The sequence below is a fragment of the Macaca mulatta genome, chromosome 2 (assembly GCF_049350105.2).
Source record: "Macaca mulatta isolate MMU2019108-1 chromosome 2, T2T-MMU8v2.0, whole genome shotgun sequence".
Taxonomy (NCBI): Eukaryota; Metazoa; Chordata; class Mammalia; order Primates; family Cercopithecidae; genus Macaca; species Macaca mulatta.
Genome location: NC_133407.1, coordinates 168,008,522 through 168,024,091, shown reverse-complemented (window position 1 = coordinate 168,024,091; position 15,570 = coordinate 168,008,522). Strand labels below are relative to the sequence as shown.

At 38.0% G+C, this 15,570-nt stretch overlaps 1 protein-coding gene across 1 annotated transcript in view; it reads left to right on the top strand.

The window, feature by feature from the left end:
• Nucleotides 1-8,784, top strand: part of GAP43 (growth associated protein 43) — a 97,688-nt gene extending 88,904 nt beyond the window's left edge. The window contains exon 3 of the mRNA XM_001107824.5: nt 8,083-8,784. Within this exon, the coding sequence (XP_001107824.1) occupies nt 8,083-8,171 (89 nt within the window). The 3' untranslated portion in view covers nt 8,172-8,784. The remainder of the gene's footprint in view (nt 1-8,082) is intronic.
• The last annotated feature ends 6,786 nt before the right edge of the window (nt 8,785-15,570 follow it).

Genomic DNA, 15,570 nt, shown 5'->3' with positions numbered 1-15,570 from the left:
CATCAAAATGAAATATACTGGCTCAGTGTTTTGAAAGAAACTTAAAATGTGAAACATGGTGATGAAATGAGCAAAATGTGGATTACAGTGACCACTGAAAGCCATGATCCAGGCTCCAGATGGACATCTGGTATATAGCTAAAGAAAAAGACTATGTGAGCAACAAAAGGGCCATATGTGAGTTAGCTGCCAAATTTTTTTTTATTATTATTACTTTCCTTTGAGCTTTTGAGGTGATGATGCTTAATATTCAAGAAAGATGAAAATAAAAAGGGAAAGGAAGCAAACACCCAGCCCATTGGTGATTGGTAGAGTAATTGTGGGCATGGCCCCAGGATGATAGCAGCTTCTATTTAATCAATGTTGACAAGGCTGGGGAGAGCTGGGCAGGTCCCAAGAGGTAATGTTTTACTCGGAAATCCACTCAACCTAATTTCAGTAATGTAGGGCTGTGGAGGGGCCTGGACTGGAGCCAGAAAACAGGGCCATTAGAGCTCAGCGTAGGCAATGGCAGCTGGGAACATCGCCATCCCTCCAGCAGCATTGCAACCAGGCTGCCTGGCTGAGCACACAAGCAGCCGCTGCTGCATATGCTTCTGGTATTTGCTCACCAACAGAATGCATCGACATGCTATTCTCACCCTTTCGAGGAAATGAATGGAATGCATAAAGGCAAGAACTGCTTCCAGACTCTATTTTAGCAAGAATCAGAGAGCAAGTCTGGCATATATCTTTCAAGGACCACTGTGAAATTGTCCACCTAATCCGCTGAGTCTTTTAAGGCTACCATTACATTGTTGCAAACACATGCAGAGATAACTTTATTGCTGTCTTAGTGTGGTTTTGATCTTTCTTAGGAATTGTGGTTGTGGATCAAGAATATGGAAACTACTATGGTTTTTTCATTTTTCAAAATTTCTGAGATTCATTCAAGTTAGTCAGCTTTGCAAATCCAAGAGAAGTTACCCAGGACAAATTATGCTCCTTAGGGCTGAGTGCTTCTTATCTAGCTATTCTTTCCTTTACCATTCTTTCTCCAATAAACAACACATTGTTACAGTAATTTGCTAGCATATAAATTCCAAGAACGTAGAGGTTTTTGCTTTGTGTTTTCATTGCTGTGTCACCACTGCTATATTTGCAGTTCATGGAGCAGTGTGTGAACATAGTAAGACTCAATTTCTTTCACTGGATGAATAAATGAATGAACGAAAACATTTTCTTTCTTCCCTTCTGAAGGATCCTTGAACTACGATGCATCAATAATGTATGAATTTACTTTCTGTGATGTTAACTTTCTCTTTTTAAGTTAACACAGAAATGACAAAATTCATGGAGGCTGCCAGTGAACGTGGTGGTAATCTCTAAGCAGTCTTTGGGCTTGGAAGAGCAATGTTTTTGTCAAGGCTAAAATGCCATTGTTCTATCAGATTCTAACATTATCCGTCCAAATGACTGAATATAATTTTTGAGACTAAATCATGGCACAGCAAGAGTATTTAATCAACTTAATTAAATAATTTAATCAAGTTTTTGAGCCTCTAGCTTAAGCCTCTCATATAAATAAGGTTATTTACTCCCGAAAATAGGACCATGTTCCATTTGAAAAATTTATGTCTTGAAAAAACTTTTTTCCCCTAAAAGGAAAAAAAGCCTAAACTACTAAAACTAAATCTAAAACTAAAACACATCATCAGTTTTTGTTTATTGTTTTTGTTTTAGACATATTCTGTTTTATAATAGAACCGGATTTGGGGGATTGATTTTTCCCTGGTAAAGATGGATTTGGGGAGAAGCCATCACTAGGTATATAATAGTAATAGTCTTAGGAAATTCATTCAGTGGTCGCTATATACATACACATGTGCACGCACGCACGCACACACACACACACACACACATAGCCCAAGTGTCTTTGGCTGCTATAATAAAATACCATAAACTAGGCAGCTTGTAAACAACAGACAAATTCTGCTAAAGGCCAGCTTTCTCTGTACCTTGCTGTGTCCTCATATGGTGGAAGAGACTAGCTAGTTCTCTGTTGTCTCTTTCATAAAGACACTAATCCCAATCATGAGTCCTCTACCCTCATGATTTAACTACCTCCCAAAGATTCCTACTCTTAGTGCCATCACCTTAGGGGGTTAGAATTTCAACATATGAAGTTTGAAGGAACATAAACATTTAGTCCATAATACTGTGACTCATTTTTGTTTTTCCTGTAATGTCTTTTTTTTTTTTTTTTTTTTTGAGACAGAGTCTCGCTCTGTCGCCCAGGCTGGAGTGCAGTGGCCGGATCTCAGCTCACTGCAAGCTCCGCCTCCTGGGTTTATGCCATTCTCCTGCCTCAGCCTCCCGAGTAGCTGGGACTACAGGCACCCGCCACCTCGCCCGGCTAGTTTTTTTTTTTGTATTTTTTAGTAGAGACGGGGTTTCACCATGTTAGCCAGGATGGTCTCGATCTCCTGACCTCGTGATCTGCCCGTCTCAGCCTCCCAAAGTGCTGAGATTACAGGCTTATGCCACCGCGCCCAGCCCCTGTAATGTCTTAAACAAAATAACAGTACTAATATTAGGTTTTCATGTTTAATACAAGTAAAAGTACTATTTAGAGGCAAACTGAAAAAGAACAAGCATATTCTATGCTTCACCTTGCTGGATTTCAGCCCTCACACTAGCACTTCCAGGCTTTCATTTGCCAGCTCCAGGTCATTGCTTCTACTCACTTGTTCTATGTCACTTGGTGTTGAAAATCACACTGCAATCTTTCAGCCTCTGTAGCCTCTTCCTAAGTAATAACTGTCTCAGAGGGAGGTTGATCTGCTAGATGAGGAATGTGACTATTTACTCTAATTGGATCATGGTAATTGGAGTGACCAGCTGGCCTCAGTCATTCATTTGTCTTTGACATTCACCATGATGATCAAAGATTTTGCACAAAATACTAAAGATTACATAGTAACTCATCTCTAGCATTTACAAATCATGTAATTAGTGCTGGAAAGTGCCAAGACCAGATTTTTATATTACAGAAGACTAATCAGGATTCTTCCTTTCATTTTTAGCTGCTTTTAATGGGACAGTTTTTAAACATTGTGGGCTTCAGGCCTGCATAGCTGTGGACTGGACTCCCTGCTTTAGTTATCACTCTGAACTCACCCATTCTTTCTGGGCAAAGGTAAAACCAGGGAAAGCAACTAAAGGAAGAGCTGCTGCGATAACTGTGTCCTAGGTTGGAATTTACAGTGTGGCCTTAGGTAAACCCTTCAGTCTCCCTCTGTCTCAGTTTCTCCAGCTGTGAAATGGGGTGATTAAAGTAGATGTGAGAATCAAATGCAATGATGCAAGTATACTTCGCACTATTCTAAGCACATAGTAAGAGCTCCAAAATGTTAACTATAGCTAAATACTTTATACAAAGGACCAGGTAAGTCATAATTCATAATTCTTTCCAGGCAGTTTTTTTTTAAGCTGCTGAATAGAACAGGTAAGAAAATGTAGATGTAAACTAAACGGTCAACATGATTTATCACTGCAATGATTTATCTAGGGTTGACATCAGTGGGAGAATAAGCCAGCAATATCAAAATGTTCCCTCTGGTATTCAGGCTTAAATGGACCTATTTATACAAAAGTTGGATTCTGTTTATAATAAGTTCCGCTTTGTCAGAGGTTAAAACCTTTCCCAAACTCATATGCAGTCTCCTACCAAAGTAGAGCTAGCTAGAGCGGGCATATTGTCCATATCTGGCTATTGTTCCCTCATTTGGATGCAGAATTTTAAAAAAATGTTATCATGAGTTCTTAGTTTATCTCACTTTGGAAGTTGTAAAAGATTGTTTCTTTACATTGTTTCCTCCATCCATGTTTTATTTTCCTCCCCATAATTTCTTGGTGGTCTATAAAACTTTCACTGCATCCATTGACTTGATCCACTTTGTTTTCTGCCAACTAGTCATCCCTTCACTTAAAACAAAGCAAATATTTTGCTTAATATTCAATAATTTCAAGTAAAAAATTACTTTAATCTCAGACAAATATGGATAGATAGATAGATAGATAGATAGATAGATAGATAGATAGATAGATAGTTTTATGTGTTCCAGCTAACATTTCCTTTTGTAGCCATCTAATCGAGCTTCATCAATTTTAATTTTATGGTTTTTATTTTATACTTTGGAGCCAACGATTTTTTAATCTCTGAAGTTTTATAGGTCACTAAATCCCTATGGACCCGGGCTGCTTAGTTTCTAGTGCTGAATTGGTAAAATGAGTTTGGCCACCTGATATAATCAGAAAACCTGAACAAATAGACCTGAGTTTTAGTTCTGGCTTGGTCATAAGCAAGTCATATGATTTAGGGAAAGTTCCTTTATGCACCTAGACTTCAGTGTCATCACCTGTAAAATGAGGCTGTCCAGTCATTCCTTCACTCAACAAATATTTACTGAGGGTCTTTCCTGAATTAGGTTCTATGCTGGACATGGGATTCAAGGTTGAGCTGAAGTAGGTACTGCTGTTACCCTTGAAGAGTTCATGGTTTGGTGACTGGATGATCTTAAAGGGTCCATTCATTTGTAACGTTCTATTATTATACATTTTATTGTCTTTTTTTGTTTATTTGTTTTTTTGATAGAGTTACGCTCTTGTTCCCCAGGCTAGAGTGCAAAGGCGGGATCTCTGCTCACTGCAACCTCTGCCTCCCAAGTTCAAGCTATTCTCCTGCTTCAGCCTTCCTAGTAGCTGGGATTACAGGCATGTGCCACTATGCCCAACTACTTTTATATTTTTAGTAGAGACGGGGTTTCACCATTTTGGCCAGGCTGGCCTCGAACTCCTGACCTCAGGTGATCCACCCATCTCAGCCTCCCAAAGTGCTGGGATTACAGGTGTGAGCCACCACACCCAGCCCAAATTTTATTGTCTTTTAAAGGTATGTTATGAAAGGCTTTAAGGAGAGCAAGGATTTAGCTTTTTTTTTTTTTTTTTTTTCCTCAGTACCTAGAAGAATGGCTGGCACAGTGCAGGTGTCCATTAAGAACTTATTGAACAAATAAATTAATAAATACTTACGTTTAAAATACTTTGAAGGATTTGAAAAAATGAATATGTATTGAAGCTCTCAATAGGGAACAGACAGCAATAATTTCCTGTCATAATAAACAGATTTGTGCCAAATTTCATCTTTTGTCCTAGGACCAGGCAATGGATGACAAGAGAAAGTGGGAGAATTGGGAGGATTTAACTTGATTGTATTCCAACAAGGGAACAGAAAGTCTCAGAACCATCTGAATGTTCAGGTTTCTGTTTCTGCATTTTTTGAGTTTTGTTCCCTTTATTCAACAAACATGCATTTCTCACCTTTCCCGGTCTACTTCCCTTTTTCTCTCATTTCCTGATCTCTCTCTAAGCATAGAGAATAGCTCCCATGTCTTTATTTTGGTAGGAGAGATTTGAAGTCTTCTTTTGCTCGTAGAGCTACTATCTTTCTATATGTTTCTGGGTTGTATAAACCAATATTATGTTTATTTTGCAGTTTGAAAAGGGCACTAAAAACATTGCTTCTTGGAACTGATAAGGATGGTAAACTACCTTGGGCATACTTGTGATACCAAAGGTTTGAGCAGGGTTGGGGAAATAAGCAAAAGAATTCCTGATTGTTTTAGAAGAACTTCGCTGAAATAAATCTGGAATCTTTCTTCTGGTAGAAAATTAAATAACTCATTAGCACACCAAAATTTTTATAATTCCTGAGGAATACTGCTAATGCATAGAGTATTAGAATGATCAGAATTGAGTTAGTTTCATGCAAAACTTATATAGGTGCACTGTTGTTCAAGAGGTAATCATAGTCACTTTGGAAAGCCGTAGCCTTAAAAAAACCTTATGAGTAGTAGTAGGTAGCATCACTAGAATAACTATATTTTATGAATAGCTTATAGTGAGTTATGAACCCTATAAAATAAGTCAGACTTTAAAACCTTGGTCAAAAGTGAGTATTATAAGGTAAAGTTACCTATCGTAGCTGCTTACTTTATATACCAGACTAGTCTAGTTAGATTTTAAAAGTCTAACCTATTTTCAAAAAATAAGCATTTCTGCTACTGAAGAGCTTTAAAAGAATGTTTTTTGATAGATGTTTCAGAGAAGAAATTCCAGAAATGTGTTTAATAATGGTGGGTATAAACATTCAGCTTTATCTGAATGTAAATATGTAGCTGGCTGATTTAAAAGAGACATACATTTTGATGAGTTTTCTAATGGTCTCCTTAATGACCCCATTTATCTAATCTCAACATCTACATACAGCAAAACTATTTTATTTAATATTCCTAGTTTAATCTCCTCAAAGCATAGCTGTATTATATTCCTTGCTCAAGGGCTTTCAAACGGTCTATTGTCTTCTAATTAAACACAAATTTGTTAGCCTAACAAAATTCCACGGACTTCAGTTTAGCTTTCCAAGAATAATTAGCACCTAGTAGCTGTTAAGAGGAGGACAAGCAATAACAATAGCTTCATTTTAAGACATAGGCATCGCCAATATAAGGGATTGAGGTGGAAAAAAAAAAAAAAACAGTTAATATAATAGGCCTGGGACTGCTGTCCTTAGAAAAGCTTGTTTGTAAAGTTGACCATTGGCTGGCATCTGGGAACTTGGATTTTGAGAAGATTCTCATCATTCCTTAACTGATAAGAGTGGTTCCAGGTGCCTAAAACCATAGTACAAACAATGTGGTTTATGCCGAACATCTATTTTACTTCTGGGAGTCTGAATTTTGTACCTGCTAGGTGGAGGGTGCCTACATGACCAATTACCAATGCAAACTCAGTTAAACTTCCCTAATAGATTACATCTTCCATGTGTTATGGTAATTTATTGCTTAAAGAATTAAGCACATCCTGGATGACTCCATGGGGAGAAGACTCTTAGAAACTTGTTTGGTTTCCTCCAAACTTTGCCCGTGAGCAACTTTTTGCTTTGCTTATTTTGCTTTGTGTTCTTTCACTGCAATAAATTTTAGTTATGAAGCAGACTGCATGCTGAGTCCCATGAGTCCTCCTAGCAAATCACTGAACCTAGGGGTGGTCTTGGGGGACCCTGACACAGGGAGTTGATTGTTTGGCAACACAAGTTGTTTCAAAGCAAATGAATTCTTTTTCTACAAGCTAGCATATTAGTAAACTATCAGGTAGTGTTAAACTTGTTGACTGAGTTCTGTCGGGAAACCAAGGGAATATTTTTCTTCAAAAATACTTGATATCCTCGTTGTTGAGCAAAGCAGTACTTTCCCTATGGATAAGTGTATTCAGTTGGAATGTGCTTGGCTGCAAGAAACTGAAAACTATTATATTACAATGCTTTAAAGAGGCTAGTGACTTGTCTCTGAGGGAAGGTATCTAGGAGTAGTACAGTCACTCAGTGATGAGTTTTTCTTTTTGCTCCACCATCCTTAGTGTGTAGTTTTTGTCTTCATGGTCACAAGGCAGCTGCTACAGTGCCATGTATTGTTTGAGGTCCAAGTGATCAGGAATAGGAGAATGTGAAGGGCAAAACCCAACTCTGCCCTCTCTAGGGACTTCTACTTCTAGAATTGACCAGCGCTGTCCCGCAGGAGCTGAAAATTCAACTACTTCACTTTCCAATACTGGAAATGAGTGGTAAGAAATTTGGAATGGATGCTCGATGGTCCACATAAATTATCTGTCACAATTCTTCTGACACTAATAGAACAGCAATACAAGATTGTCATTGATTCCCTATGTGAAGATCCTGTATGTGGATACCTCGATTGTAAGGCTGAGAGATTAAAGACCACAGTACCTTCTGTTAAGTGGGCTCCTTGTCACTCCCATACCTTTGCTCCTGAGTTCTTCCATAGGTGCCACTGAGCAGCTTCCTTGAGGTAAACTCTTCTGAACTTGGAACTTATATTAACTGGGATATTAATAATCTTTTAATCTTAATGCTGTTATGAAATGACATAAAAAGAAGAAATGCATTGCACCATTGTATGAACAGATAAGACAAAATACTAACTCTCTCCTTTTCCCCCCACCCTATCTTGTTTTCTTTCTCAGAAGCTGTAGACGAAACCAAACCTAAGGAAAGTGCCCGGCAGGATGAGGGTAAAGAAGAGGAACCCGAGGCTGACCAAGAACATGCCTGAACTCTAAGAAATGGCTTTCCACATCCCCACCCTCCCCTCTCCTGAGCCTGTCTCTCCCTACCCTCTTCTCAGCTCCACTCTGAAGTCCCCTCCTGTCCTGCTCACGTCTGTGAGTCTGTCCTTTCCCACCCACTAGCCCTCTTTCTCTCTGTGTGGCAAACATTTAAAAAAAAAAAAAAAAAAAAAAAAAAAAAGCAGGAAAGATCCCAAGTCAAACAGTGTGGCTTAAACATTTTTTGTTTCTTGGTGTTGTTATGGCGAGTTTTTGGTAATGATGATTCAATCATTTTGGGAAATTCTTGCACTGTATCCAAGTTATTTGATCTGGTGCGTGTGGCCCTGTGGGAGTCCACTTTCCTCTCTCTCTCTCTCTCTGTTCCAAGTGTGTGTGCAATGTTCCGTTCATCTGAGGAGTCCAAAATATCGAGTGAATTCAAAACCATTTTTGTTTTCCTCCTTTTCAATGTGATGGAATGAACAAAAAGGAAAAAATTCAAAAAACCCAGTTTGTTTTAAAAATAAATAAATAAAGCAAATGTGCCAATTAGCGTAAACTTGCGGCTCTAAGGCTCCTTTTTCAACCTGAATATTAATAAATCATGAGAGTAATCAAGGTCCAACGGCTCTGTGTTTCTGTTCTACCTTCTCATTAGTTGGTTGGACATGCTAGGGTCTTACATTTCATCTTTTTCCTCTCCTCTCAGTTTGAGACCAACAACCCTGATAAAGAAAACACAGATGAAGCCTAAGGCTGTTGTCAGGACCAATAGCTCCAGCCCTCGAGGGAGACATCTGTTGCAGGCCTGTCTCCTTGGCTTATGTGTGGCTATCTTTTAACTGTGCCTCTTCACAGCTTCCCTTTATGCCTCTCTTTGTGTCCAAATTTCCCCACTTTACAAAGATACTAGTGATACAAAATTGGACCCACCCTAATGACCTCACTTTAACTTAACTGCCTCTGTCAAGGCCTCATTTTTAAATGAGGTCACATTCTGAGGTACTGGGGCTTAAGGCTTCAACATATAACTTTGGGCGACAGGGCACAATTCAGCCCACAAGAGACACTAATATATGACCAGCCTATCCAACATGGTGAAACCCCATCTCTACAAAAAAATACAAAAACTTAGCCTGGCATGGTGGCGGGTGCCTGTAATCCCAGCCACTCGGCAGACTGAGGCTGACATTGCACTATTGCACCCCAGACTGGGCTACAGAGTGAGACTCCATCTGAAAAAAAAAAAAAAAAAAGGACACTGAGACTCACTCTTACTAAAATAACCTCAGAGCATTTTCATTATTTAAGAGAACTTTAGTTTATCCAATGAAAAGTTATTCTAGGTTTTACTAAGATAAATATTACAAAGAGGAACTGGGCAAGGTGGCACATGCCTGTAGTCCCAGCTACTTGGGAGGCTGAGGTGGGAAGATAACTTGAGCTCAGGAGTTAAAGTCCAGCCTAGGCAACCTAAAGTGACCCTGTCTATAAAAAATACGTTCATTATAGAAATGTCTACAACTTTTGGAAACCCCCAGGCTTTTGTTTTAATTAATTTATTTTAACCCAAGTATTGAGCCAGTCCATTGCATCTTTATCAGCTTATAAATTTATGTTGAATTTACAATTCCTACACAGGGCAGCTATGAGATTCTTGATTAGTTATAATCATTGTTGATATCACTGCTGATGTTGATAGTATATAAAGAAAAGGTATACATTTTGCACATCCATTTCAAATTTCTTTCCAGTTTCAGTTTTTAAAATGCCTTCTATTAGAAGGTAAGTAGTTCTTATAGGAAACAAAGCACTATCTGAAGTATCTATGCTCTGTATTCCTACATTTTCTAAATCAATTCTGGTGCAGATTCTGAACATGTCATGTTCTGCTCTGGCCCTGAGTCTCCTCTCATAGACGTGCATGGCCAGGGGGTTCCCTTTAGCTTTCTACCCTTATCTGCAGATAGAACCTCCTAGCTAGGAAGAGAAAACTAAGTCAAAGAGAAAGTCCTTATACTAATGAAGATCAATGAAATAAGTCATCCTCGCAGTTTCAACCTGTACCTTGGTAACTATGCTCAGCTTTGTGTAGAGCTCGTGCTTAATTAATCAAAGAAAGATGAAAAATGAAAAATGAGTCCTCACTGAATCAACAGGGTCTTTCCTTGGTCACTGACACTAAGTTGAATTTTCATTTGGAGAAACAACTCTAAAGAAAAAAGAAAGTATCAATAACATATATTAAAATAGTTTAAGAGTTTGATTTCATTCTGAGTTGGTCTGAATTTCATGGAAGACTTGGAAGCAAGAATGTCTGGGGCTCAGTCATGATCTGCTTAGAGTCTCATCAGATGTGGAATAAGTTATTGAAAAGATCATTCATAGATTGAAGTTATATCACATAGCATATCTGTCTACATACTGCTTTAAAAATTCTATTTTACCTCAAAGGTTTTTGTTTTGTGTTTGTGTTTTGGTAAGAAATGCTATAATCCCCTTCTCAAATCTACACCTGAAAGCAACATTCCTATGGCTTGGAAAAATTCAGCTTCTTCAAAACACAATTCTAAACTTCTTCTGCTGAATCCACATTTATACTGAAAACAGTAGTGTATGATCTTTTAGGCATATATTAATATATACTGTTTAGTGGTCTTATTACTTGTGTTAGGGTTGGGAATTTTTTTTTAACTCATTAGTATCTAAATTTATTTCATTTATAAACTTTTGGTTCCTTAATAGAATTGTAAAGGTGGAGGAATACGCATTAGAGAGGCTCGTAATAGAGCCTCTAAGACACGATAGAGAGGCTCCCAAAAGACATACCAAGAATCATTGCAGCCCTAACACTAAACGCAAAACAACGTGACTCACACTTACAGACAACACACAAAGTCATGGAGCAATTGGGATGCATAGGCCATTCAAGACACAGAAACATATGGGTTCTAAATTCTGTTCAGAAAGCAACCTAAGTTGTTGATTCTGAAACACCTAAATCTGGATTACTTTGAAAAATAAAAAATAGGTTGAGGACAAGTAAAAATGACCTCAACACTGACAGGTGATTTTTTTCAAATAGTAATAAGGTCATACAGTGTGCTCCAGACCCAACATCTCATTGATAGCAAAACCATCACGTTGTCTGTATGAAATAAGGTCTTTTGACTGAGCTGTATTATTTGTGTCTAAAATGTTCAGTTATGATGTAATACAATTTAAGTCTCTTTGAAGATAAAAGGATTTCTAAAATAGAACTCTTTGTCTCCATCACCCAATCCACATTTGGCTGATTTTCCTGTCTTTTACACTATCATCTACCCAGTGGCTTAGGTCAGAAATCTAGAAAGAAACTTGATTCCTCTTTTTCTTTTCACATAACATTTAATTCATGAGAGCAAATCTGCTGCTGTGGATTTCAAAAGAGAATAAAGATAAAATTTGTGCCTCTTGCTCCGACCAATCCTGCACTTTTCTTGGTCAGTTTGTGGTGATCTAAGGGTTCTTTTACAATGATTCCACCCCATACTCAGTTCAAAAGAAAAATCACAGAAGAATTAGAATACTCTGTCAGTAACCTGGGTTAGAGGCACTTGGCGTTCTCGAAAATGCATTATTCCCAATGTCAGACAGCCCCTAGAAGCCAGTTAGTTCTGCAGTGGCATGGAAGCCCAGACAATAGGAAAACCAGATTAATGAATAAGTTCCATACAGCATTATTAAGATCACCACAAGTTCCATTAATTTCTTTTTTTTACCTTCCCAACATTGACTGTTGTCATGGAAACACAGCTTCTGTTAAGCTGGTTATAAAAATAACTCAATGATTGGTGATCCTCCTAGATAAATGTCAGCTAATGAGCATTAGAAACATGAGCGTCTTTAATTTTAGATAGAACTCTTGCCTAATTTTTCTTCCTGAGGGGTCAAAGCCTATGTCTGCCTGTCATGTAGGCAAGGCCTGCATCCATGTCTACCACCATTTTCAGCCACAAATTTACCCTGCTATAACCTCATATTTTTCCCTTTCTTCATGGATAAAAATTCCATCATCAGGAATGAGTACAAGATTGAGCTATGAGAATGATGAGTTATTAAATCCTCTTGGAGAACATTATCAAGGTGGCAGAGACATTTTGAATGTACATTTTCCAGCAGATTGGTTACCTGATTTGTTTTCTTACAGGTATGTGTCATGGTTGGTAATTACAGCATGTTTAGTGTTACAGATGTACCTTACTAAGTGCATTTTCAATGAAGTGAGATGCCTCTCCATAGAAGTGAAAAATTTCAGTTAATCTCATATTATATAAGATCTGGCTATGGAAGTACATAAATTGTAATGAAATTTTAAGTTAATTTTTTTGTTTAATTATCCAAGCAATATTGTTTTATTATAGAAAGGTAGAAAATACAAATAAGGAAAAAGATAAAAATAATCCAAGGTTTACTATGCAGAATTAAGCCATATTTATATTTAAAGATTCAGCCTTAGATAATATGTCTACCTGCCTAACTGCCTCCTCTCTTCCCATATATCATCCACTTATCTATTTAAGACAAACATGGACTCATGTTATACCAGTAGTTTTATAAATATCTTTAGACATTTAACTGCAAATTTTTAATAATGTGTTTATAATATAATTTCATTAGCCAGATCCGTAAAAATGGAAAAATTAGGTCAAAGGACATGAGTACTTTAAACGCTTTTTATATAGATTACCATATTAGAGACAGAGGACTTTAAATCCTGTGGTTTCCGTTGTGACTTTCCAGTGTCATGCCAAGCCTCAGAAGCCTGAGACAAAAGGAAAAATGTGCAACTTTATACAAATGCTCTTTAACTTATGATTGGTTTATTGGTTTATGTCCCAATAAACCCATTGTAAAATTGAAAAATCGTAAATCAACCTATTGTAAGTTGAAGACCTTTTGCATACACTTATCAAAGTATTGTCCCATAGTTTGAACAAAGTGAGAAAGTTAAAAACAGATCTACAAACAAAAACATGATTATATATAAAACCCTGTGTTGCCCAAACTGTTGATGTGCTGTTGTCAACCCTCATAAACATGCTTCCTGTTTGACTGGTGGACTGTATTGCTTTGCCAGACCAGTAAACTGAGGGCTGAGTGGAAGGGACTTATTCTATTGCACAATAATATCATCATAAAGCAAACAGTCTGTCCCTATTTAAAATTTTGGTATTTTGTTTTTCCATAGGTATTAATTTTGAATTTTGGAATATTATATTCAAATCCTTTTTTTGTTTTTTTTGTTCTGGTGAGACATTCTCACTCTGTCACCCAGGCTGGAGTGAAGTGGTGCGATCTCGCTTCACTGCAACCTCCATCTCATGGGTTCAAGCAATTCTCCTGCCTCAGCCTCCTGAGTAGCTGAGATTACAGGTGCTCGCCACCATACCCAGCTAATTTTTGTTATTTTTGGTAGAGATGGGGTTTCACCAGTTGGTCAGGCTGGTCTCGAATTCCTGACCTCAAGTGCTGCCTGCCTCAGCCTCCCAAAGTGCTAGGATTACAGGTGTAAGCCATCGTGCCCGGCCCCAATACTATCTTGATTACTAATTTTTTGATGTAACCTTACATTTTGCACTTAAGGCAAGTAACCTTAACTTGCCTCACCCCAATCCTGGCCCTGCTGCTCCCAAAGGGAATAGTAGAATCATTGGTTCCCAAACATTTTCTGAGGCCCATTAGGCAGCTGTGATTATGTGAGGTCTTAGTGACACCCACGGACTGTAATGTTTGAGAATAGATGGGGCATGCGGACCTGGGAATTAAATATCTAATATTCCTAGAAAGTTAACAAGATAACTAAGAAATTTCCCTGCTTTTTAGAGAAGCCATTGCTATGAACTGACTGTTAGTGTCCTCTTAAAATTTGTATATTGAAGCCTAATTTCCAATGTGATGGTACGTAGAGGTGGAGCATTTGGCAGTAATTACACCATGAGGGTAGACCACCCCCCAACCCCGATGGAATTAGTGCCCTTATTAAATGAGGAAGGGGCATGAGATTTCTCTCTCTTTCTTCCATGTGGAGATACAGGCAAGATGCGGCCTCTGCAACCTGAAAGAGGGCCCTTACCAGAACTTGACCATGCTAGCACCCTGATCTTAGACTTCCAGCCTCCAGAATTGTGAAAAATAAATTTCTATTGTTTATATGCCACCTGATCTGAGGCACTTTTGTTATTGCAGCCCAAACTGACTTAGAAAGTATAGATTACAAAACAGCTAGATACAGACAACAAGGAGTGGTTAGAAACTGGTTTGGGCTATGGAGAAATGAGAATTCATGATCTATCTAAACCCTCTGAAAATACATTAAAAACTAAACAAGAATAAAACTGGGTCTATCAAACCAAAGCACCAATTTATAATGCCAACCACTCTTCACGGTTGCACTTGGGAAGAGTACAGTTATGAAACTAGATGTGATCATTTGAAAAATTGTGTTCTTACTATGAAGCCATAAAAAAGAATGAGATCATATCTTCAGAGGGACATGAATGGAGCTGGAGGCCATTATTCTTAGCAAACTAACACAGGAACAGAAAAACAAATACCACAAGTTTTCACTTATAAGTGGGAGCCAAATGTGAGAACACACGGACACATAGAGGGGAACACACACTGGGGCCTTTCGGAGGGTACAGGGTGGGTGGAGAAAGAGGATCCGGAAAAAATAACTAATGGATGTTAGGCTTAATACCTGGGTGATGAAATAATCTGTACAACAAATCTCCATGACACCAGTTTACCTATGTAACAAACCTGCATTTGTATACCTGAACTTAAAGTAAAAGTTTAAAAGAAAAAGAAAAATTGTACTCCTGAAGAAGTTGATCAAGTAGAACCTTTTATAAATTGGAGTGTTGTGGGAAACAAGTACTAATTAATTAACTCGCCATGGGTGCAAATTTATATTTAAGCGATAGATAAGAATATGGCTATTTCATTTTACATTTAGAAGTAAAAAGAATATAACTCTCTCTTGGAATTAGAAAAGAAGCATAGGAAGGAAAACATGCTTTAAAATTTTTTTTCTGCCACATTGGAAAAATAGAACAAGCATAGAAATGAAAGGAAGAACAATGGCATCTGTTTTTCTTTTTCTATCTTCCCCTATGCTTTCTCCTTTCTTCCTAGAGTAAGTAAAATGAGCACAGGATCTCCAGCCTAGGGACACTGGAGTGTTCACTAAGTAAGGGGAAATGGAGAGACAGCATGAGGGAGGCAGCACCCCTGTTCCAGCTTTAGCAGTCTCAAGATTCAGTGAAGGTTGTAACCATTACCTCCACCTGAAGGGCAACAGCAGCCTTTGCCTTAGCATCAGAGGCCACCAATAGGATTCGACAGTGCTGCCTTTGCCTA